This window comes from Chelonia mydas, chromosome 8, assembly GCF_015237465.2.
Source record: "Chelonia mydas isolate rCheMyd1 chromosome 8, rCheMyd1.pri.v2, whole genome shotgun sequence".
Taxonomy (NCBI): Eukaryota; Metazoa; Chordata; order Testudines; family Cheloniidae; genus Chelonia; species Chelonia mydas.
The window spans coordinates 33822391-33848706 of NC_057854.1; the positions used below are offsets into that span (position 1 = coordinate 33822391).

The window sequence follows — 26316 nt, forward strand, 5'->3', positions numbered from 1 at the left end:
AAAGCTTGAATGTAACTGCATATCTTAATGTTGAGACTGAAATATGCCTAAGTCAGATTTAGTGCTTTCATGCATACATAGTGAGACTTTTTCTTCCCAGCCTGAAAGTCCCTTGCGGGACTCAAATTGGGTGAGAAATACCTAAGGGTACAAAATAACTAATAATGCTAAATCTGCAACCCTTATGTCAAAATGGCATAACTAATATTTTGTGTGTGTGTGGCAGTTCCCTGAGAAATATCCCCTCCCACCCCGCAAAATCAGTTTTTACCTCCTTGTTGCTTTACAAAAACACTAGATGAAGCCATTGTGTTTGAAAGGGAAGGAGAACAGAGAATTAGCTTGCTTAAACTTCATAGCTGCCTACTGCAGGGGTTTTTGCACCTTTTTGATGTAAGTTTGTACTGGCTGCTTTTAGAGCCGCAGGATACCAAACTAGGTGGACCAGTGATCCAATAAAGTTTTGCAATTCATGTGTGTCAATTTAAGATTTTTCTGTCCTTAACATCTCCAGTTGGAAATGCTGTAACTGGGCAGCTGTAGCTTGATATTTGGAACTGGTTTTGTTTTACAAAAACTCAAAGATGCTTCATGTGGCAAAACACTGAACGCAGCTTATTGCTCATCTTAAATATATTTGTGAAGAACACAGTGGGACCTCATTCTCCATAGTGATCAGACAGCATCCTATTCTAGGGACCATTCTGGGTGGGAGTGAGCAGGGGTGGCAGTTGAGTGCCTTAATGTAATATCTAATAGCCCACTTATTCAAGAGAGATGTCCAATCTTACATCATTTAATGAAATATCTAACTTTAACTTTAAAAATTCAATCCCAAAGAACTGCTTACCTTTTGGAGACTCTTCCCAGGATATAATACTACTGAACTTTGTTGAGTTCAGAATTACTAATTCTAAGCTTTCTGGTCTCAAGATGTTTTTACACATTCCTACAAGTTAAACTCTTCATCAGTTACTGATTTTTTTTTTTCTTTAGTAACCATGTCAAGGAATAGCTGATTAAGCTCCTGTCTGAGGAAAATTTTATTTGGGTTAGATTACTATTGCTACATCTTCACTGAAGAAACTCAGTATACTATTCCAAGTTCTGTATCATAGACTCATAGGCTGAAATCCTGGCTCCACTGAAGTCTGAGATTTTGTCACAGACTTCTGTGGAACCAGAAGTTCACCAGACTTTATCTTACAGAAGAACTTCAAATCAGTTGCAAGAGCACTGAGCACCCTTTCCACCCTCCCTAAACTTGTAACACTTAATTTTTTTCCTTCAAATTTGCAAAAATAAGCCAGACTTATATTTTAGGTATGACTGTCAATCTCTAAAGGTTTCTGTCCCCTACCACTCCCCAAAATTCATACATGGTTTATAAAGCTGCCTTTGCCAATTTTGGGGTACCTATCACCTCATACACTCAAGTTTAGCAATTGACTTAGTGTTTAACCATTTATTGTACATTCTGGGATCCAACCCCTGGGACTAGCTCTCACTAATTTTTAAGTCTACGGACTAGAATGTCCATGGTGGTTTTAAGTCAACTGACTGCACCAACATATGGTGTAGTACTATGAATATGAAGTACTAGTGCACTGGGGAAGGCACACTTGGTCAACCTCATAAAAGCTCCCATAAACTTTGTGGTGAGTGGATATAGAAAATAGAAATCCTCAGTCTTAACTAAATGTCAGCTAGAGGATTCTGAGTTCTTTGTTAAAGTTAACTGATTGTATCTAGATGTAAAAGGAAGTTTTATATAGAAAGACACAAAGCATTCATGTGTACTGAATACCTTTCTATAAATGACTAGTGTTAAATGAAGCAACATTTGATACTGATTCCCAAGTAACTGTTTTCTTAACTCAGATGTAATGAAAAGTAGAGGCTGCTTTAGAAACACTTCTCTGAACATTCACAATTGCATGTTCTTTCTGTGGCAGTTGTAACAATTGAATATGTGGATGAGTGATATTAGGAAAATTCACAGCACCTTTAGGTGTCTTGTGATTTATCACCTGGAAATAGACGAGCAAATTTTCTGCTGATCCCCCAGTGATCCACAGTCCACTGTCTGAGAATCTCTGGCATACTCTGAATTGAAGCAATTGTAGGGGCTTGAGGAAAGGAGGACAGTTGAGATCTTGAAATATGAAGAGCTCCAAGAACCACTTTTATCCCTCATAATTCCAAAAGTATTGTTGTGATCTGAACTACTTCACTGCAGGTAGTGTGCAGCACAGGGAGAGAAGTCTAAATGACTCTACTTGCTCCTCTTAATGTGGACGAACTGACTTTTCCACGCTTCTGAATGGCGGTGGAGTCAAACTGAATGTGGGTGTCTAATCACTGAAGTGGCTCTTGCCTCTGCGTTGTAATAAGAATAGATTTGTTTTACTTAACAAGTGAAATCCATAGACTACAGTTCAAAAAGTACAGTAGGAATATCACAGTATAATTCAATTTCTTCAATAGACAACTTGTTTGTCACTTTTTTTTTTAATCTTTATACTGTGAACCAATTTGCAGCATATTTGGTCTAAATATCAAAACATTTTGGGGTTTTAACTTCCCTGAAGAGGTAGTTTTTAAGCAGCTTTACATCAGTATTATGTAATACGTAGAAATAAGATGTGATACCCAACATACAAAGTAAACACTTTCTACTTCTAGCTTGTGAAAACAGATTGAGATACTTTTTAAAAATAAGCTGTGTGGTACATTTTTCAGGACCATTCACAGTTTAACTTATAACAATCTTTTCAGCTCTGTTTGGGGCAGTGTTTTGTGGCTAGCATTGAAAATAGCCAGGATACCTCCTTTGAAGTCAGTGGGAAACTTCAACTGCCTGAACTGTGGTGGTGTTTTTATAAGGACTATAAATAGCCACACCGGGTCTTGACTGAGAGATCCAAGCACCTAGCTGTCATGTTCGGATTCTAGGTATTTAGAAGTAGAAAGCTTGGGCACTGAGTCTGCATCATATAGCCTCTTTCTAGAATGATATATGTACAGGTTTGAGAGATTGTGGTTAAAAACACTGGAAGTTGCTAGAGACTGCATATGAGCTATTTTAAGCTTGGTGTAACTGAATTTAACAGTGGGATTGTTGCAAAAATTCCCCAGGGTTAGGCCCTCCTGTACCTTTTTGGTAGGAATATAAGAGCCAAATTAAAGTTTTTGTTTGAGGAACTTCAGTTCTGTGTTTCCAGGTAATTAATATAATTGGCTTTTTCAAAACCTAGACCCTTGTATACACTACAGGTTACTTCGGTACAATTGATGTTGCTCAGGGGTATGAATAATCCACAACCATGAGCAATGTAAGTTCTACTGACCTAAGCGCTGGTGCAGACAGCATTATGTCAGCTTCTCCTGCCGCCATAGCTACCGCATCTTTCCCGTCAACTTTGAGCATCTCCCACCATAAGCGTTACAGTGGCGCAATCATGTCGGTGTGGCTTTACCGATGTAAGAGCAGTAGTGTAGATGTAGCCCTAGCATTAACTGGAAGCCAGGAAATTTATAGTCCTGTCTTCCCCTCTCCTCTCTTCCTCCTGCGCGTCGTGTCGTGTCCTTCCCCCCTCCCCCCCCTCCCGGTTTTTCTTCAGAGATAGTCAACTTGAAATTGAGCCAACTAGTTTCAGATACTATATTCTACTTTTAAAACAACACTTCCTTGTGTGGATTTTAAATGTTTTCTCCCTTGTTGCTGTGTGAAAGACCCATGCAAACATGGGACTCTGATTATACACAAAGTATTTGTTTATTCAAATGCTTAGTAATCTTGGCTGTAACTTGCAGCAATTTGTAAGGGAGTGAAATTTCCACAAGTGTATTTAAGTTCACTGTAACCCTTCAAGTTATTGTAAGCATATTTAAACATGATTAGAGACTTCATGTTGTATGATGTTTCTAAACTTTGTAAGTTGAACCCTTGCAATACCTTCTTTACTGATGCTTTTAGCCTGCTTGCTGAAACTTTGGTAGGTTTTTTTTCCCCCCCAAGGTTCTAGTTCCTCTAGTTTGAAACAAAGGCTAAAACTGAACTTTGTGTGCAAAATATATGAATCTAGTGTTTGTGACATTTTTAATGCTTACTGTCCACACTGGGAAGAATGAAGTGCAAGTACCTTCAGTTTTATAGTAATCACTGGGTGCAGTAACTGAGGAGTGAACGCTTTCTGATACTTTCTAAGATTGAACCTATTCAAATAAATCCCTTATCTTTCGAAGTGTAATTCTGAAATGAAGTATGTAACATTCTAAACCTAAGAAAAGATAGTCTTGCTAATATTTGTGCAGGTGACTCAATGAAGAGTGCCTCAGGAGAGTTTGCAGATGATCCCTGCTCTTCAGTGAAACGAGGGAACATGGTACGAGCAGCCCGTGCTCTCCTGTCTGCTGTTACCCGGCTGCTTATCTTGGCTGACATGGCGGATGTCTACAAGCTACTTGTTCAGCTTAAAGTTGTAAGTGTGGTTTTTCCTCTGTAACTCAGTATTTCATTTTCCGTTGTCCAACATATGTTAAGCTTATTCTGACAAGCTGTCTTTTTTGTGTATTGTCCCTACAACTAGGTTGTTCTTCTGCTCCCGAGTCTGTTGCTCCCAATGCAAACTGGGTCTGTGTTGCCCTTCTGTATTTGACTGTTTCAGTTGTTCTAAACATTACGCAGAAGGTATTGAACTCGTATTTAGGATACAATGAGCTGTTAATTATGTGTATTATGATTCATTATGTTGGATCATATTAAAGAAGTTCTGTATTAAAACCACAAATGAGTTTGATTCCCCATAGTTTAAATTCCAGGGTATTACTAATTAAGAGGTCTCTTGGTTTTTGGTACTGTTTCTCTCCCTCTGTGTGTGAAACTTGCAAGCTGCTAGTTGTGTTAGTACATTCTAAGACAGAGTCTGTTCTCAAAGCAATTCACAGAGACTCAAAGCAATACTCTAACAATAGAAACAGCACCCAGAGACTCCCCGCCCTTTTGTTGTATTAACAATTGTGATTAAAATAGAGATAGAGGATGTATATGGATGGATGCTTGGTGTGGATAATAACTGAATGATCAGGGAGGTGCCAGCCTAAGAATCCAGTGTCCATCGGCTGAAGAAGGCGTCAAGTGGAAATAACCAGAGGACCCCCGGAGGGCAGACTGGAATCCACCCAACAGCCTCAAGAATGGGAGAACCAAAGAACAAGATAACATCTTGGAGCCGTCAGGAATGTGCTATCTGCTGATTGATTCAGCAACAGCATGATGCAGCAATTCCCATAGACTGGCATAGGAAGAAATTCCTATAAAAATAGACTCTAAAAAGTCAGAACTTTGGGGTCTGATTCTGCAAACCAACTTCCAGGAGCATCAGATGAGCATCTGACAAGGCCCTGCTCCCTCCTCATGTCCAGGCCACCTGGCCAGTGGCTTGGCATGAGCAACTCTAAGGCTGGTAACTATGATAACAACTTTGCAGAACCTGTGTGTGTGTGTGTGTGTGTATGAATGAATGTGTGAATAAATATGAGATTGAATGGAAAGTTATAGCTATAACTAACTGCTTACTATGATAACAACCTTGCAGAACCTGTGTGTGTGTGTGTGTGTATGAATGAATGTGTGAATAAAGATGAGATTGAATGGAATGTTACAGCTGTAACTAACTGCTTACTATGATTCTTTCTGTATTCACAATAAATGTGGTATTTTGCCTTTTTCCCTTTAATAAGATCCTGCTGGTTTTTATTTTATTGGTACAACACCCAGCTCCCACCCTTATTGGAATATTCTGACACTTCTGATTGTAGTAACTATCTGTAGTTTTATTTTGCTAAATGACTCTGCTGGATACTGTTTGGGGGAAAATTGCACAAACCTCTTGAGGACAGGAATAACTAAAAACTAGTCCTAACTTCCTGGAAAAAAGTGGGACACTAATAGGTTTGTTGAGGTTTGAAACAGATACTTGTTTTAACGGGTGTGCCCACCCATAATACCATATGTACATACTCGTGTTAATATTGCTTTATCATACTGTGCTCTGGAATTGCCTTTTTAAACACAGAAAAATATGCGAAAGCATGTTTCTTGGAGGAAAAACCCATCAGAAAAAGCAGCCCAAACTTAGTCTACTAGCCTTTCAAGTACATCAAGTTTAAAAAAACAAACAAAAAAAACCACCTGCTTGTTACTTGAGTTATAAAATGTCTTGGATTTTTCTGCAAATTGTACACTGGATAGTTAAATATATCTACGCTCTCTTGTAGGTGGAAGAAGGTATCCTGAAATTAAGAAATGCAGGTACTGAACAGGATTTAGGAATACAATACAAAGCGCTCAAACCAGAAGTGGATAAGCTTAATATAATGGCAGCCAAAAGACAGCAGGTAGAGTAACAGTACTTTTTTATTTGGTCTTCAGTGTCTTAGGTGTTCTCTCCTCTGCCGCCCCCCCCCCCCCCCCAAAAAAAAAAAAAAAAAAAAAACCAACAAAAAACCACAACAACAAAACAACCTCTGCATGACTTCTGAGCCCAAGGCACTGCTAATAAACATTGCATCTTTTGTTGGTTGCTATGCACTACACCCACAGTGTTCAAAAATTGAATCTGCATTCTAGTAAGAACTCTGTTCAGATGTAGTATAGTACTTATTATAATGAATTTATAGACAAATACATTTATTTTTAATGGAACAGGCACTAATGCAACACTCTCCTCTTCCCCCTCCCTCCCCCATATTAGGGACTTGATTTTAAATTTAAGTTGAGATGCAAATGTATGGTTCCCGCAGCAACTGTAACTTGGCAACATTGCACAATCTGTGCGGTAACATTTTGGTACTTCTGTACAAAACAATACATATAAGTAAGGGAGCAGAATTATGGTTTCTGATAAGTAGTAATACTTCTGAGAGGGTATAGTCTAAACCACAATGTTGCATTAATATAGGTATTTGCATTTAATTAGGGTGTTTGTTTTTGGATTGTCTTATTACCTTGAGCAAATAAACGCTTCAGCAATCTCTCCACTATTTTCTAATCAGCCTCCTTTAAAGGACTTTTTTTTTTTTTTTGGTAGTCAATATCTGTACATCTGAATAATTTGGTGAACTCTGGCTTAATCTTAAATGTGTGTCAATTTGTTTTGCTTAATGGTTTTCCTGTCATGAGTTATTCCTATAGATTAATAAATGTCAGTTACATTGAAAAGTAAAGATGGGTGAATAGTCTTATCAGTTTGAAATGGTGTGGTCTTTCTAAATTAACTGTTGCATTAGTGTTCACGCTATTTGTATGACGTAAAACTTCTGGCATATCACTGACTCTCTATTCATATAAAGGAAGCTAGAATAAGAGACAATTAGATAATGCATATTTTAAAAATGTAATTAGTGAAGTGCAAGACATTTGCCTGAAAACAGTGTGTATATGTATTATAATAAACCTGCAGTTGAGATAGGTGGGTGTTTGTGTTGCTAGTCAATCTGCTATGTGAAAGATTTGTCTTCTGCCACATGAGCAATGTTTGTGCTCATAATGCCTCCTCCGCTTAGTTATAGGTCTTACTTGGCTTCAGTAGTATCCATCCCTCTTAAATTTCTGCTTGGGATGTTTACTTCACCTTCCCCTTTGCTGTAAGGTATGGCTATTAAACTTAATATTTCTCTATCAAGTACTTATTGTCCCTCTGAGCATGATGTGACTAGAGCTTTGGGACTCTGAACTTAACAAGACAGTGGCAGAGCTCGGAAAAGAAACTGTGATAGGAGACCGATCACTGTTTTAATTTCTTCCACTATGAGTAGTGCCTAATTGGTAGCTGACTTCATTTATTTAGTGTGTTTTGCCTTTCATAAACTGCATTAAGTTCCTTGTATGAAAGATGCTGACAAGTATTGGATCTCCTATTTATAATGGTCTTACTCCAAAAAGAGTGTTTGGGAAAACCTCATGCAGGCATAGTTAAATCCAAATTAGCTGTAAATTGTAGTCACTGGTTTAGTGTCTAGATGGAACGAGGCATGGATGAGAGCTAGCTGATGGAAGCTCAGTCTAAATAAAACTGAAGTGAAGCTGGTTGCTAGAGCATACATCTAGCATTATCTGCCCCCCTCATTGTTTTGTTTTGTGCCCATCAAGTATTAAAGGTAGCAATCCAGAAAGTGCTGTTAAGCAACCGCTTGGCAGCAGTGTAAAGATTTTATTACCTCTTCACTCTAGTTTGGAGATTCTTTCAGATGCAGACCTTGCTACTATCACCTCAAGCCCAGATTCCTGCAACACTGTCTACATGGAACAACCCCTTTTAAATCAGCATGGAAACTGAAGCTAGTCTGTACTGGCTTTCTATGGGTGGTGGAATTTTAAAGTTTTGCTTCTGACATATAAATGCACCCTCTTGGGCTAGGTGCTGCATCCAGCTCAATAAATGATGGCTTGGGACTGATTTACCTGAGATGTTTTTCTTCCTTTGCCATACTGCTGCCACTACCACAGTCACTGAAGGTGCTTGAGCTAGAGCCCACCACACTTCCTATGTACCCAGTCCAAAATAATCTAAACTGGTTGGGCTTCAGGGCATGCTGCAAGATCTGTCTTAGGGATGTAAATACTGTTTAAAAAGTTAACCGCTTAAACGATTAAAAATATCATCTGGGCGTGGCGGCCCATCCCGGGATTAACGTTTTACATCCCTAGTCTGCCCATTTACCTAGTCTTGGGGGATCATAAATGCACATATTTGGAAGAATGGGGAATCTTTTTTTTTTTTTTTTAATTCTAGTCTGGGGGGAGACTTTGTCAAGAGTTACAAATCAGATTAAGGCCTGTGCCTGTAGAGTCCAGGATAGGCACTGCTTTGTGCTCTGCATTTACTTAAGTCAAAGATACAGTATAAATGTTGAAAGGGAAGTTGTAATTGTAGGTGTTAGTAAAACTAATAAAAATACTTAAACTTTTCAGAAAAAATTTAGTAGCTGTTTTGGGGAATAAATGTATGACTGCTGTATGAGGCTAACAAAGTACATTGGGCATAATTGCTTATTTTTCCAGCAAATTGAACAGCTTCCTGCCTCTCACTGTTTCATTTAAATGTATGTGGACATTAAAAAAGCATCTATCCAGTGCCCTGAGTGTCTTTGCCATATATGGGGAAAAATAAAAAGTGAATGCAGCTGCCTCCCTGAACATTAAAAGAGAAGAGGAGGAAAGCCACTCCAGTTGCAGACTTCCCACCCTCACTGCATGCATTCCAGCCCAATGCCTGAAAAATGTTCTATAGAAACTATTTCTTATTGGACTACTGATAGCAACTACCTGACTTATTACTGATATGCTCTGTCTATGTCTAATACTTTCTAATAGTAATAATTTTCACTCTTACTCTGCAGACATCTATCTTCATTGCCAGTAATCTCTTTATTAGCTTCCCTGTTATGCTTTAGCTTTCAGGGATGTGGTAGTCTGTGTTTGTACAGCACTTCTCTTAAATGGGGAAGGTCCTGGTTTTTAAGGAAATATAACTATGCCAACAAAAGCCCTGGTGTAGATGCAGTTATACCAGCAAAAAGCCTTATAGCTTATTCATTCAGGACACTGGCTTAAGCTATACAAGCCAAAGATATTGTCTCCATTAAGGAGGTATTGCAGGTATAGCTACATCAGCAACCCCCTTTAAATGTAGGCAAGGCCTACATATCTGTGAAGATTAGAGAGAGAGAGACAGGATTCACTCTGACTGGATGTGGGAGAGGAGAGACTCAATATTAGAACACCTAGGGAAGATTTTAAATGCCCAAAAACAACTTCTTAAATGAGCCTGAAGAAAACAGGGCATTTTTTGAGTAGTCAAATACATTCCTCCTTGTGCAATTCACAGTTGATTAATCTTCCCATTCTTAGGTGCATGTATAAAAGGAAAACACCAAAGGATGATCTGATAGATTTTTTTGGTACAGCCAGAGAATTTAAAAATTGAATCTGATCCTAACCGATAGTTCCTGACAAATGTGCACGACATCTTTAGATTCGTGTGTGCCATTTTTGTGTGCCGATATTTGTGTGCCATTGTGGGGGTATGTGTGTGGTTTTTGTTTTGTTTTTTTTAAATGGTGTGACCCTATCCTGGATGTGCTTTATGCAATGGCAGTGGGACTCTCATAGTCTATATGCCCAAGAGGAAAGTGTGAGTCATTATTGTCTGAGTTACCTGTCCCCCTTTCATGGAAGGAAAACATGCCTTTTTCATATTCCATTAGTTTTTTCTCTTTGAATACTATTCCTTCTTTCCTTTGGAAAAGAAAGCTTCAATTACTGATATGCCAGTGACCTTTCACCTCAATTACATGTAATGTAGAATGCACTCCTATATCTAGTGTACAGACTCATTTTCTTGGAATGTATTTGGCCATACATTTTAGATTAATTCAAATAAAACATGGCTTTTCACTCTGATTTTTTCCCCCTTTGAGTCTTTAGTGAACTTCAGCACTGGGGAAGGGAGGAAGAAGGGAAATATTTAAGTACAATGATAAGGTGTTTGGCTTAATGTGGCTTAGAGTGGAAGACTTTGTATTCTGCAAGCTGCTATTAGAAAAACTTATTACTACTGCTCTAAAAGATATTTAAGCTCATGTACAGCAAAAATGTTTCTAGAACCAGGTGTGGGTCCTTTAAAACATCTTGAAATTACAAATGACAAACCCAAAAGGGGGAGCTTTATGGCCTTTGAATAAATGATTGAGACACTGAAAATTCAGATTTATAATTTGACTACTGTGCTTATACACTGCTATTGTGTGAAGGATATTAGATAAGTGTGTCTACATCTTGGGAAAGGAAAGTATCTGGAATTTAGTCTGATCTCACACTTGACAATAAAAACTAACTTGGCTCTTACCACTAATCTAAAAGAATAAATGTTACCTCTTCGAAGATTTAAGAGGAAATACTCTGCAATTATTTGAATGTACAGTGAGGTTAAGAAAACGAAACTTGTCACTCCAGCCTGTTGCCACATAACAATCCAAAACCTATGTAACCACTGCATCCTGCTGTTTAAAGCTTATCTGCTTTCCTAAACATTAGGAATCGATACAATATGACGGATGATGTCCAGGTCTATTGTCAGTATCACAGGTCAGGGAAATTGCACCTGTATTTCTCCCTCATGGTCCTAGAGAGGCACCCATGTCTAGGCTTCTGGCTCTCCAGCAGTCACCTGTTTTGGTGGGGAGATGCAGCTCTCTCCTTTCTGATGGGAGTATTTCAAGGCTGCACAACCCCCTGTCTACACTGTGAATTCCCCAGCAAAGTTGGACTGCCTAAAGCAGGCCTGCTTTGCTTCTCTCCTCAGAGGATATAAACAACTTAACTGTAGCAGTTACACTATCACAGCTTTAAGCAAGCACATTTCTTCTTAAGGTAAAAGCATTATAGCAAAAACATAGGTTGTTTGTTTTTTTTTTGTTTTTGTTTTAAATTACACACGTGCTAAGAAGTTTACTAGAGCTCACCCCAGCTCCAGCAAGGGCTCTGGCAGGTGAACAGTCCTTCACACCTCACCAAGGGGTTTTCTGTGGATACAAGTTCATGACTGTCTTGGCTCAGAACAAGCACATCTATGAATTAGAGACTCACTCCAGTCCATTTTGCATCTTGGCTCTGCAGAGACTGTGAATAGGTAATTGGCCAGATAAAGGCTGGTTTCAGAGGTGGGTAATTAGTGTTCTCAACTTTCCTGGAAACTCACTCACCTGCCTGACCCATTGTTTTAAGTCTTTTGAAGCTCATTATGTTTCCCGGTGTTGACATTAGTGCTCTTTTCCCCTTAGAAATTAAATACAACCCCATCATCATACATACATACTTGCATTTTTAATACAATGAGCTCATAAGATACTTACAATTAATTCAGTAAGGTTTGTTCAGGATATTGCAGGAAATTGCCATATCTGTCAGTCAGCGTTGAAAACAATTATCTGCTCTTATGTCAAGTAATAAATATCTTGGCTTGTAATTTTAGAAAGCAGAATTATGAATCGCTGCATAACATCAGTCTTTATGCAACTATTCTAAAGGTAGCCAAATTTGTATTAACTGCCTGCGTGGGAAGTAATGTTGCCTAGCTGAGGTGTAGCTTCATGTTAAGCAAAGATCATGCTCCTATGCCTCTTCAGGGGAAAGTATGTAGATACTGAGTATCAGAAATGTCTTTCAATATTGATTAGGTTTTCCTTGCAGGAATTGAAAGATGTGGGCCATCGTGATCAGATGGCTGCAGCTAGAGGAATTCTGCAGAAGAACATTCCTATACTTTACACTGCTTCTCAGGCCTGTCTGCAGCACCCAGATGTAGCAGCTTACAAAGCCAACAGGGACTTGATTTACAAACAACTGCAGCAGGCGGTCACAGGCATCTCAAATGCAGCCCAAGCCACAGCATCTGATGATGCTGCCCAACAGCAAGGAGGAGGGGGAGAGCTGGCTTATGCACTTAACAACTTTGATGTAAGTATTGAACCTCTTTGAAAAAAGTATAGTTTAAATCTGCTTGTAAATCAGTTAAAGGCGAGAAAAGCTCATGGGAGTAACTTTGACAACCATGAAATTGTATTTTGAGGGAGGATAATCTGTTATCAATATATAGAGACTACCGTACTTCAGTACAAAGTGATCTTTCAGCTAGTATTAAAGGCTCCCTATTTTTGTGATCATCAAACCTTTACATTGATGATAAAATTAAAATTTATGATGACTGTAAATACACACAAGAGCCATGCTGATTCTGACTGGAGACTTGTGAATTGCCAAATTAAGAGCAAACTAGCCTTTTATAAACAAAATAAAGAGACTTAATCACTATCTTCTGGTCATGATTTTGAAATTTAGTATAGCTTTAATTATTTAATACACTATAGCATGACAGTAAATATTCTCTACTATCTAATACATTCATGTAGTGTAGTAATAAGTAATGTGCTCTTAATAGCATGGGCTCTCATGACAATGCCACTAGCTCTTTGCTGAAAAATGTTGTATCGTGACCTTTGAGAATTATTCAGTTTGGAGATTATTCAGAGAGGAGGGATGTATGCCATAAGTGCTCTGAGAGACTAGTAGAAAACTACTGTTCCAAAAGTCCAAGTGCCTGTTTAATATGACTCATGATGTGGTATCTGGGTGCATTGGGATGAAACTTTACTGGAAACTCATTCAGAATGTTCAGTATGAAGTATCTTTACTGGCACTTGTTTGTCTGTATTACTAGATGGAGGTCACCTCCATCACATACTTTATTGCATGCTTATTAGAGAGATTATTTGGGATACTAGATTAGCTTCAAAATTATTACTGATGGCAGCCTTGGTCTTGGTTTCTGTAGCTACAATGACCTTTGAATAATAAAGAAGTTTTTAGTAATATACTTCATAAAAACCTCCTTTGGGAAACATTTAATACAGATGTTTTTGTTAAGTCTCTCACACTTCCCACTATTCAGCTAGCTTGCCTCACAGTGGCAACTGTTACTCCCCCTTTTTTCCCTACCTCTTTTTCTTTACCCACTCTCCTCTATGAACACTTGTTCTCCTACCCTTCCAAAAAAAGGAAAACAAAATAATCTATAAAAATATGCAATAGACATGCGGCAGCCACCTTGCTCACTTTGCTTGTATATTAAATCTCTTTTCCCCCATACACTTAATCTCTAGGCTTTGCCTAAACTAGGGAATTTTTACAGAAAACTCCACCTGTAGATGGGTCAGCTGAATCGATGTTTGCAACATTTAGAAGTCCTAATATAGACTTCAGGCTCTAGCAGCTGCTTTTGGCACCATATTGATTTATAGTTGCTCTGAGTAAGTTTAATTGACATAGTGCCTGAAAATGGCTTGCCAGAGTCCGCCATCTACACTAAGGTTCCCAAAGTTGCTAATGTTTGTGCATCTGAACCAGGGTTAGCAATGGTTAAAGAGGCTTCAGAGAAATTTCCAGACAAGTGTTTTAGGTTGTATCCTGTTCTGGACTCTGCTTGTCTTCCATTCTACACTTAACCTAATGGAATCCTCAATCTTGACTGGCACTACTGGGTGCTAACATGAGATTGGCGATTTTATGATTAAGCTTTATTATATAAAAGCATTCCATATTAAAGAGTAGGTTTGGGGAGATGGTAATGGTAGAACTGCACTGTAGTTCAGCCTTTGGCTTTGCTGATTTAGCTCAAATCGCTAAATGTGGTGTTTCTAGTAGGACCAAGTACCTAACTTTTTGTTCTGCTAATTTAAATAGAAGTGGCTCAAGTGTTGCATGCGTGGGCTTTATGGCCCTCAGACTTCAGCAAGTGAGTCTTCTCTTACCGTGTAGTCAGTGCCTATTAGGCCAGGGTGAATAGCTATAATGCCTTTACATGCCTTCACTTCCCACTAGAAGAAGGGGGAGAAAGAGAATAGGCGTTCATTGAATCAGACCTTCATCTCTGCATGTAATTCCCTGCTAACAGCCAAGTAGTAAAAAGAAAAGGAGTACTTGTGGCACCTTAGAGACTAACCAGTTTTATTTGAGCATAAGCTTTCATGAGCTACAGCTCACTTCATCGGATGCATCAAATAAATTGGTTAGTCTTTAAGGTGGCACAAGTACTCCTTTTCTTTTTGCGAATACAGACTAACACGGCTGCTACTCTGAAACCAGCCAAGTAGTAGTGAGTTCTTGTTGTATAGGCTGTGCTTCTGTCTCACTGTGGCATTAGAACCATAATATAACTTTAAATAAGTACCAAAAGATATAAGTCTGTTTAACTATGTCTGGCTCCAGTGTAGGGTGGATAAAAATCAATGATTTTAAAAAAACAGACCAAAAGACTTTTTTTTTTATTTAAAGCGGATTTTGAGGGAAAAACCTATCTCATCATGGAATAGGGATTATTAAGTCTATCGTATGAGACAATATATTCATGTAATGTTTAAGAAAAGCTTTGTAAATGAATTCCAATAGTTCATGGATTAGGGACCCAATGTTAGAGTTCCAGTGACTTCTGTATAGATTATTTAGGTTAATCTTTCTATCTGCCCAATGGGACTCATTGCTCAGTCTAGAAGATACCATCAGAGATGCTTTGTTTTGCAGTTCTCAAACTGTGGATGTGTATCTCCAGAGATAGCATGCTTGTTAACCGCAAAAAGTTTGTAAATAAATAATATATAAATAATATATAGAGGTGAGAAATAACAGACCTCAACCCTAGTGTCCCTCTGCAAAATTGTGTACACAGTCAGTCCCTTACCTCCTAAGTTCAAAGTTTCAAAAAAGTTCAGTGAATACAAGATTGTTGGGGGCGGAATAGATCTGGGCAAGGGGGAGAAGTCTGGAGATAAATGTGAGAAGGAACAGGTAGTAGAAACAAAAGTGAAACTGTTAGAGCAGCATATTCCAGAAGTCTTGAGGTCTTTCTGAGTATAGCCTGCATTGATTTGAGATCTACCATACCATTCTCTCACTAGAAGGGAAAACCTTTGATGTCAGCATGGCGTAAAAGATACCCAGTTTGGATCTCATTTATCTCTGAGTTGTGAAGGATATGTATTAAGGTTATAACAACCAACAAGAATGCCTTTTTATGTATAAATCCATGATTAAATTGAGTCTTTCTGACTAGTGATTTAAATTATGATTTAAATCGATTTTGATTTAAATCAAATCCACCCTGCTCCAGTGCCATACTGGATCAGTAGCATGTCAATAGCTTGTATTGATGGTTCAGATTTGCAGTAACACTCTAAATGTGTAGGAAGAACGCTGTAATGTGCTCTAAAGAGACCCTACGTGCTTCAGAATTCCTATAGTAGCTGTGGTGTCTAGGAAGAGAAAAAAGTGGCTGCTAAATGAAGTGAGTGTTCCTGGAACTTAGTCCATGTTATGAACTGACTGTCTGAATGTCAATTCAGAAGTTTCAGCCCTCTTTCTAAAGCACCAAAAATGGTGCCCCCCCCCCCCCCCCCCCAATTTCCATAAAAGTTTCTGCAGTTTATTTGAAAGTCACATACTTTCAGACTGAAATGAATTTCTGTGATGGCATTATGACCCTTCTTCCCCCCCCACCCCAAAAAAGGGATTGAAAGTAGATCAGCTGGTGGAGCCTTAACTCTCTCAGTATGAGCTGTGTTGCAGTAAGACTCAATTAATATAAACGAGTGATTTTGCTTAAAGATATTGACTTCTGTGATGTTTAAATCTTACTGTAAATATTTCACATCAAAACCTTTGCTTCTGAAAACAACTTACGTTGTAGCCTGTCCCAATTTATCCAGTCGCTTTCCTTCCCTCCCCCTCTGTGTAATCATGCAGAGTATCACCATAGTTAATCTACACTAGATAAACTTCCAAAATCATCTTGTTTATGATGGGGGTAATTGCATTTGACAGCTGAAATAACTAAGACTTGTACAGATTGAAAGTTACCTAGAGTTCAGTAGCATGAACCTGATTTATCATGGCATTTTTTAATTTGTCATTCCTGTAACATGCTTTCTTGTGGCCAAATTTTGTTTAGCATTGTATGTTGACATCTAGTCATTTCTTACAGTAATGTAATCCATTGGGGAAGCCTCTAAAAATTTACTAGACTACTTAGGAAAGTTTGTTCTCATCTATCACAAGCACACTTTTTTGGTTCTTTCAGAATGGAGAATGGGTTTGCTGTAACTATTCCAAGACTGACTCATTTTTGATGAAAAATGGTAACAAGTGATGTCAGTTAGTGATTACTGTAAACTTTCCTTTACTAGAAACAAATTATTGTGGATCCTTTGAGCTTCAGTGAGGAACGTTTTAGGCCTTCCCTGGAAGAGCGCCTGGAGAGCATCATTAGTGGAGCAGCCCTAATGGCTGATTCATCCTGCACACGTGATGACCGACGGGAACGCATAGTTGCAGAGTGTAATGCAGTGCGACAGGCCTTGCAGGATCTACTTTCAGAGTACATGGGGAATGTGAGTATTCTAGATATCCTAATTTTAAGGTTGTTGTTTTAACTTCTATATAGGAGCTTTAAAATTAGCAATGAAACTGTATTCCTTGATCTTAAAAAGCATCTTATTTGCATGAAGGGAATAATATACTGAAAATGAAAACAGTGGGCCTCTTTTTTTCTTTTTCTTTCCTTACTCTTCCAAGAAACTGCTTATAGCCATAAAATCCTAATTCCAGAAATTGTCTCTAATGTTTGAATGCATTCTTAACAAGTTATTGGTTTAAATTTGTAACATAAAGAAGAATTAGAATGTAATACATAATCAGCAGAACTTTCGATAATTTGGGGATGATGGCAGGAAGGTGTTTTTCAATATCTTTTCAATTAACTTTGTATCTCTCAGTGTATAATTATTTTTTAATCAAATGTCTGCATTTCAGGATTGATTGTGAGTTACTTTCACTCAATTTGATCAACCATGATGCTTTAATTTTAAATTCACACAGTGAGAATTGCAGTACTTTTCTGGCCCCAAAAAAATCCATTGTTAGCATTGGATTCTGAGCAGTTTGCCCTCAAGGAGTTGAAGTTTAGATTGTCTAAAATGATTAAAGTATCTATTTGTTTTTTCTCTGTAAAGAACCTGGATACACTTATTTCAGTTATGTCACTCTGAAGATTAGATCAGCCTACATATTTTCGGGCCCCATGGGTCTTAATGTTTTTCTACGGTCTAATTTTTCTCTACTTAAACCAAACTAGGTAGGAATAGAGGGTAACCTTTTGCCATGTTGAAAGTTGAATAATGGAATGTCTCCATGTTCTGTAATATTAAGCCCTGGACCTATTAACAAAATGTTCAGGAGAAGGTACTGGACTTGAGATGGCAACTTGCAGATGGCAGAATTTATTTAAATAAATGAAAACAAGTGAACTTCTTGAGGGACTGTTAAGTACCCTAGAAAACTAGATAAATGGGCTTATAGGGTGGCGGATGAAGTTAATAATTTGACAACAAAGACAAGAGTGTGCATTTCTGAGTTAAAAATTAACTAACCAGAGGCACTGTCTTGGGGTGGGGAGTGGTTTTTTATTTCTGACCAACCCATCTAAAGGCTGAAGTAGAAGGAATCCATATGTGACAAAAGTGATTAATGGCATGGAAACACCTCCAAGTGTTTGTGGAAAAACAAAGAAGGATTAGGACTGTTTAGTTTAGAGAAGATTTTCAAAATAAGTAATGGTAATGGGGAAGGTAAATAGAAATGCTGTCTTACAATATAGAACAAGGACAGGCAAACAACTGAAAGGCAAAAAACTTCTAACCGTTAAAAGAGAATACTTTTTACAATGTATATTTAAACTGTGAAACTCATTGCCACTAGACATTAAATGCTTGACAGAATTCAAAAATTAAGTATTTATATGGAAAATGAGAACATCCCCGGTTACAGTAGCTCTGACTTTTTTTAAAAGGGATATAAACTCTTGTATTGCAGATCAGAAGCAAACCACTAACTTATGGCACTTAGGGAAAAAAATTCACCCTGTGGGCAAGATAATTATATTATAGGGTGTTTTACACCTTCATGTGAATCATCTAGGATGGCAGCTAGATTTGAGAATACATGCCTACCAGTTGATAACTAAAACTGTAGCAAGAAGTAAATGTCCTGATTTTTTTGATGGGGGAAGGATGAGGATGTTGAAATTTGGTCAGCTGCCAGTACAAGACTTCAAGGTTTTGGATTTATTTCTTTCAGGATGGGTATCTTCTTTGTTTAGCTGTGTACTGTTAACCTGTGTGGTATGTTAGTTAAAGGTATATCTTCTGAGCTGGGAAGAATATATTCTTATTTATCTTTATTTTTAACACATTGTGAAATTAGTGATGCATAACGAATTTTTTTTTAAATCCCTGCCCTACTGTGATTATAGGCAGCCTATCTTGGAAAAATGAGATTAGAAGCTCAGTGAAATCAAGTGGAAAAAGCAATTGATAAGTCATGGTGAAAATTTGGGACACCGTTTAAAAATATATATCTCAGCTAGAAAAATCTCAAAAAATGTTTGTCAAAAAAGGAATCACATAGACAGTTTTTAATGGTGAAAAGGGAACAAAGCGCTGTTACAGAATGTGGCTTTCTTCAGCTGATGTAGACTTGTTTTTCCACAGTCTCCTATTAAAAAAAGGAAACTAAGGTTGCAGAAGACCATGATCAAGCATTAAGTCTTTCCTTGAATTGCACAATACTAATTGTGCATCATAAATCTCATTTGAGTGATAGAGGCAGAGGTATTGAAAAGTGCCAAGTTTTGAAATGGAAGACTGAGGTAGGATCATACTGAAAATGTGTGTTTGGGGATAGAAATGTCCGTAGGTAGACACACTTCCAGTCTTAGAGACTTTATTTCTAAAGACTTCTATAGCTTCTGGGATGCCTTTCAGATGCTGTAGGCATACTAGAGCTGCTCCTAAATAGTGTGTACTCTGACTTAAATTTTTGTGGTTTGAGGACAATGGATAAGAAGATTAATTCTCTGATCCCTTGGGTTCCGTCCCTAAGTGCTCTGTAAAAGGTTATGGGCATCAAGTTCTTACTGTGGTGTGGCATGACATTTTCCATTTGATTCCATGTGCTAGAAGTGCAGTTTTAAGCAGCAAGAGGTATATTCACCAGACTTGTCTGAGGCTTCTCCAGTGTCCTTAGCACCTGCTGGCATCATCATTAAGGTTCCCAACTTGCCCCTAAAGCAGGGGTGGGCACACTACAGCCTGCAGGCTGGATTGGGCCCACCAGCCATTTTAATCTGGCCCTCGAACTCCCGCTGGGGAGCGGGTTCTGGGGCTTTCCCCCTCCAGCACCCCAGCTTGGGAGCAGAGTCAGGGGCCACTTCACATGGCTCCCAGAAGCAGCAGCATGGCCTTCCTCCGGCTCCTGTGCATAGGGGCAGCCAGGGGCCTCTCCTCTGCACGCTGCCCCCGCCCCAAGCACCGCCCCGCAGCTTCCACTGGCCGGGAACCGCAGCCAATGGGAGCTGAAGGGGTGGTGCCTGCGGACGGGGCAGTGTGCAGAGCCGCCTGGCAGCGCCTCTGCATAGGAGCCAGAGAAGAGACATGCCGCTGCTTCTGGGAACTGCTTGCGGTAAGCGTCGCCCGGAGCCTGCGCCCCTGAACCTCTCACCATGCCTCAACCACCTGCCCCAGCCCTGATCCCCCCTCTCACCCTCCAAACCCCTCGATTTCAGCCCAGAGCACCCTCCTGCACCCCAAATCCCTCATCTGCAGCCCCATCCCAGAGCCTGCAGCCTCAGCCAGAGCCTGCACCCATTCCCACACCCCAACCCTCTGCCCCAGCCCTGATTTCCCCCTCCTGCCCTCTGAACCCCTGGGTCCCAGCCCGGAGCACCCTCTTACACCCCAAACTCCTCAGCCCCAGCCCAGAGGCTGTACCCCCAGCCAGAGCCCTCACCCGCTGCCCCCGTACCCCACTCCCCCGTCCCAGCTCAGAGCCCCCTCCCGCACCCTGAACTCATTTCTGGCCCCCCCAAGAGTCCACACCCCCAACCCCAATTTTGTGAGCTTTCATAGAATCATAGAATCATAGAATATCAGGGTTGGAAGGGACCCCAGAAGGTCATCTAGTCCAACCCCCTGCTCGAAGCAGGACCAATTCCCAGTTAAATCATCCCAGCCAGGGCTTTGTCAAGCCTGACCTTAAAAACCTCTAAGGAAGGAGATTCTACCACCTCCCTAGGTAACGCATTCCAGTGTTTCACCACCCTCTTAGTGAAAAAGTTTTTCCTAATATCCAATCTAAACCTCCCCCATTGCAACTTGAGACCATTACTCCTCGTTCTGTCATCTGCTACCATTGAGAACAGTCTAGAGCCATCCTCTTTGGAACCTCCTTTCAGGTAGTTGAAAGCAGCTATCAAATCCCCCCTCATTCTTCTCTTCTGCAGACTAAACAATCCCAGCTCCCTCAGCCTCTCCTCATAAGTCATGTGCTCTAGACCCCTAATCATTTTTGTTGCCCTTCGCTGGACTCTCTCCAATTTATCCACGTCCTTCTTGTAGTGTGGGGCCCAAAACTGGACACAGTACTCCAGATGAGGCCTCACCAGTGTCGAATAGAGGGGAACGATCACGTCCCTCGATCTGCTCGCTATGCCCCTACTTATACATCCCAAAATGCCATTGGCCTTCTTGGCAACAAGGGCACACTGCTGACTCATATCCAGCTTCTCGTCCACTGTCACCTCTAGGTCCTTTTCTGCAGAACTGCTGCCTAGCCATTCGGTCCCTAGTCTGTAGCGGTGCATTGGATTCTTCCATCCTAAGTGCAGGACCCTGCACTTATCCTTATTGAACCTCATCAGATTTCTTTTGGCCCAATCCTCCAATTTGTCTAGGTCCTTCTGTATCCTATCCCTCCCCTCCAGCGTATCTACCACTCCTCCCAGTTTAGTATCATCCGCAAATTTGCTGAGAGTGCAATCCACACCATCCTCCAGATCATTTATGAAGATATTGAACAAAACCGGCCCCAGGACCGACCCCTGGGGCACTCCACTTGACACCGGCTGCCAACTAGACATGGAGCCATTGATCACTACCCGTTGAGCCCGACAATCTAGCCAGCTTTCTACCCATCTTATAGTGCATTCATCCAGCCCATACTTCCTTAACTTGCTGACAAGAATACTGTGGGAGACCGTGTCAAAAGCTTTGCTAAAGTCAAGAAACAATACATCCACTGCTTTCCCTTCATCCACAGAACCAGTAATCTCATCATAAAAGGCGATTAGATTAGTCAGGCATGACCTTCCCTTGGTGAATCCATGCTGACTGTTCCTGATCACTTTCCTCTCATGTAAGTGCTTCAGGATTGATTCTTTGAGGACCTGCTCCATGATTTTTCCAGGGACTGAGGTGAGGCTGACTGGCCTGTAGTTCCCAGGATCCTCCTTCTTCCCTTTTTTAAAGATTGGCACTACATTAGCCTTTTTCCAGTCATCCGGGACTTCCCCTGTTCGCCACGAGTTTTCAAAGATAATGGCCAAGGGCTCTGCAATCACAGCCGCCAATTCCTTCAGCACTCTCGGATGCAACTCGTCCGGCCCCATGGACTTGTGCACGTCCAGCTTTTCTAAATAGTCCCTAACCACCTCTATCTCCACAGAGGGCTGGCCATCTCTTCCCCATTTTGTGATGCCCAGCGCAGCAGTCTGGGAGCTGACCTTGTTAGTGAAAACAGAGGCAAAAAAAGCATTGAGTACATTAGCTTTTTCCACATCCTCTGTCACTAGGTTGCCTCCCTCATTCAGTAAGGGGCCCACACTTTCCTTGGCTTTCTTCTTGTTGCCAACATACCTGAAGAAACCCTTCTTGTTACTCTTGACATCTCTTGCTAGCTGCAGCACCAGGTGCGATTTGGCCCTCCTGATATCTTTCCTACATGCCCGAGCAATATTTTTATACTCTTCCCTGGTCATATGTCCAACCTTCCACTTCTTGTAAGCTTCTTTTTTATGTTTAAGATCCGCTAGGATTTCACCATTAAACCAAGCTGGTCGCCTGCCATATTTACTATTCTTTCATGGCCCACCATACAATTTCTATTCCCAGATGTGGCCCTGAGGCCAAAAAGTTTGCCCACCCATGTCCTAAAGGCATGAAATGTGACTGTTGCACTAAACTGAGGAGGGAATCTTGCCCCCCTGTGGCTGGTTTCAGAACTGTGGCCTCTTCATTTAGTTCCATGCATATTTCCTTGTCTTTTTATCCCTGAGAGCACCTGTCCTTTACCAGCAGTGACTGACATGTTTTCTAAGCCATCAACATCTTCCTCCATAAGCTTGGTTTCTCCACTTCACTGCAATCCAGTAGCCTCTGCATTATAACCTCAATGCCAGCTCTGGTGGGGGATAATTGCTCATTAGTTTACATAACAAATTTACAGACACAAGTGCCTGATGTAAAATAATCCATCAGGCTGCTTGTTTCACACTTGCAGTTTAGAATTTGTTCTTTGGTGGAGAAGTCTGCGGAGACTGTCCAGGGATAATGTGGACTTTAAGGAAGTACACAAAAGACATAGAGGATTGGTATTTTTCTTTGATATACATGCTGTTTGCTCAGAGATTCTCTGAGGCTAAGGCCTTTTGTTTTTGAGGCACTTTCTTCCAAGTCTTAACCTTTTTTTCTTAAGAGGGATTGCAACACACGCTGTCGTTAGTCCAATTTGCAGGATTCAGCAAATAACTAGAGCCCTGCAAATCTGCAGATATCTGCTTTATATCCAAGGAGCATGTTTGCAAATCATGGATCGGATGAGGTACAGATTTTATATCCGCGCAGGGCTCTACAAGTAACTCTTCTTTTTAAACTTCAAGGCTAGAGTTTGTGATACTGATGTCTTTCTTTATGGGAGTGCTCTCTCACCTTGTATAGTGAAATAGTTTTCCCCTTTGAAATTTTCCTTTTAATTAACTAAAAGTTTTTAGTAATAGTGCTGAACGGAAGAGCAAGAAGAGTGGGCTAAAAACCCTGCTATTGCAGTAGGAGGACCAAAAGCTTTGGTTCAGCCTGACTGACTGGGGAGGAGCATAAACAGTCCAGCCAGGTTGTTTTTGGATGCGAGAAACTGAAGTTGAGTTCTCAAAAAACATTGACAACTACAACTCCATCTATAACATAAAACTGTCTCAAGATTTAAATAAGTTTCTTAACAGTTAACTGTGGTAGATCATTCAAATACTCCAAGTATTTGAGTCCTGGAAGGATTTTATTAAATGAAAACAAAAATGCTAAAGTGTTTGTATGTAGTTTGGCTGTCCAACAGCCACTTACAGTTGTATCAGTGTGCTATATATTCTTTCCTCTACCTCCAAGAGCCCACTTGAATGATGCTCAAGTGAACGTCAAGTTTAATTTTATCATATTAAGCAAGATGCAGAACACACATTTAAGTAATTGTTTTATAATATGCCAAAAAAAGCATTTATTCACGATTGCCAAAATTAATACATAGATGTCTAGAGACAAAAATAAGTTGAGGCCCTTCAGTGTGTCCTAACCAGACACTGTTTAGGATGGAGCCATCCTGAACCAACTGATAGTGACATCACTTCCCTTGATTGAACTCCAGTAACAAACTGTGGGGGGAAAACACCCACAGTACCAGAGGCAGATATAATTCTTGCCAATCTCTTCCTAACACTTCAGTATTACCTGAATTTTATCCAGATTGATCTTCAGACAGGTAGTTCTCATCCATATCTCGGTGTGTCTTGCCTTTGGCCGGGCATACACCAGCATTAGTTGGAATAGGTAAAATGGGCATAGGAAACTGGGTATTGTTATACCAAAAGTACCCTTGCTCTTGCCTCCTCAGTGACCCTCCTAATGGATCGAAAAGGGCAAGATGGGATTTTGTGCTGCTACTCCACCCCACCGCCACCGCATAGGCCTTGTCTAAATGCAGAAACTGCACTCAATTTAAGGGGAGGGAAGGGGGTTGTATCAGTTGAAGTAACTCAGTACTGCTTTGTGTGTGGACATTCTTGCCGTAGACTTAAACCTGGCTGACATCCATTTAGCTTGCTCTGTTATTCAGGATAAATGCTGGGGATTGTGACTGGAGGTTACCATATTGTGTGTGTGTGTGTGTGTAAGTAATATAAATTTACATTTACATACACACACCCACCAAAAAATACACTAGACAAGTCCATGGAGGACAGGTCCATCACTGGCTATTAGCCAAGATGGTCAGGGTTGTGACACCATGTTTGCGGCAATCCTAAACCTCTGACCGCAAGAAACTGAGAGGGGAAGATGAGTGGATCGCTCCAACTGCCCTGTAGTGGCACTAGCCACTGTCAGACAGGATACAGGCCTAGTAGACCATTGTTCTGATTGTATGGCATTTCTTATGTTGGAAAATAGGCCACGGGACATTAGATGAAAACCTTATGTTAAACACCGAGGTTTTCACTCAATATGATCAGTCTTCTCTCTTCTGACTACACTGAGCTTGTAATAAACAATGATGCACTGATTTTTGCCTTACTGTGTTTAATTACTTTGTTACTGAGCTTGAAAATTAGGGTAGGATGTAAAGCTTTAAAGCATACATTAAGGCTTTGAAAATACATTAAGCATTAACACTTGAGTACTCTGAGGGGTGGGGAGGATTTGGGTATCTCTTCTTTTCAGGGACTCTTATCCTGAGGAGGTGCTGGGGGGATGATTTAATAGGAGTTATCAGTTCAGTAACAGGCACAGCATATGTCCCATGGAACATGTATATTTTTTTGATACTGGTGCAAGCGACCCAATTAAATTTTTGACACACAACAGTTTGCTGCCTCTTAAACTTAGAGATAGTGAACATATAGGAAGCCATTTACCATAATCACTGATCAGGCCTCATTCCTGTTGGTTGAGGAAAGGCTGTTTAATCTATTGCAGCTAGACACTCAGTACAATAGTGCCCACCGTGTGAGGGAATCTGAAAACTTGAGGATGGATTCAGCCAGAGTATGTGCCATTCTGTCCTTGAGCAGTGTGAGAGAGATGGTAGTGTTGGATGTCTTCACAAGAGTTGGGAAGCTTGTCTCTTTAACACATGGAGCCCTGAGGAAATTGACAAGCTAGAATGTGCACAAATGTATTGGATCTTTGTGCAGTCTGTTTGCGTGTTAAAGCTTTTCAAATCTCCAATTTCCCACCTGTCCTCTCCCCCCACAAGTGGTTCAGGTGCTGATAAATAGCACTGCTGTGTGATATAGAACATTCACTGACTGTGTGTAGTGCTGTCCAGCCTGACTATTTAGATTATTTGTGGCATGTGGAGACTGTAAATGATTACAGTTTATTGCAGCCAAATCTTTGACTATGCAGGTGGATCAATACCTTGGAACACATTCCATCAGATCCAAAGCAGTCTCTTCAGTGTATATCAGAAATGACTGTATTGCAGAGAAACAAGGCTGCATCCTGGCAGTCAGTGCAGGCGTATGGAAGGCAAGTCAAAATTAATGTTCCATATTTTAAGCCCAATTCAAGAATGCACTTCAGCAATCAACCTAGATCTTGGATCCCCTTCTTTGGAAATTATTACAGTGTATTCTTGAAAGAATGGGAATCGAGGCTGATGGTACGTGAATGAGAGAGAGGTTATTTAATAGTAGCTGTGGTTCTTAGCCTTATCTGTTAGTATAGAACCACGCTGATTAAATTGAAATAACTGGGGTCTCTGGGTTACTGCTCCCTGTCACCTCACTTGGAACGGTTGTACAATGAAGGTATGCCTGTGGCCAC

General features: G+C 40.2%; 1 protein-coding gene across 3 annotated transcripts in view; it reads left to right on the forward strand.

Annotated features, from left to right (window-relative positions):
- Positions 1–26316, forward strand: part of CTNNA1 (catenin alpha 1) — a 194368-nt gene that overhangs the window by 51632 nt on the left and 116420 nt on the right. For 2 of the 3 annotated variants that reach the window (XM_037906042.2, XM_043552628.1), the window contains exons 4-7: positions 4318–4484; positions 6283–6402; positions 12257–12523; positions 16801–17004. In XM_037906042.2, the coding sequence (XP_037761970.1) occupies positions 4318–4484; positions 6283–6402; positions 12257–12523; positions 16801–17004 (758 nt within the window). The other variant, XM_043552629.1, reaches the window with a different exon arrangement.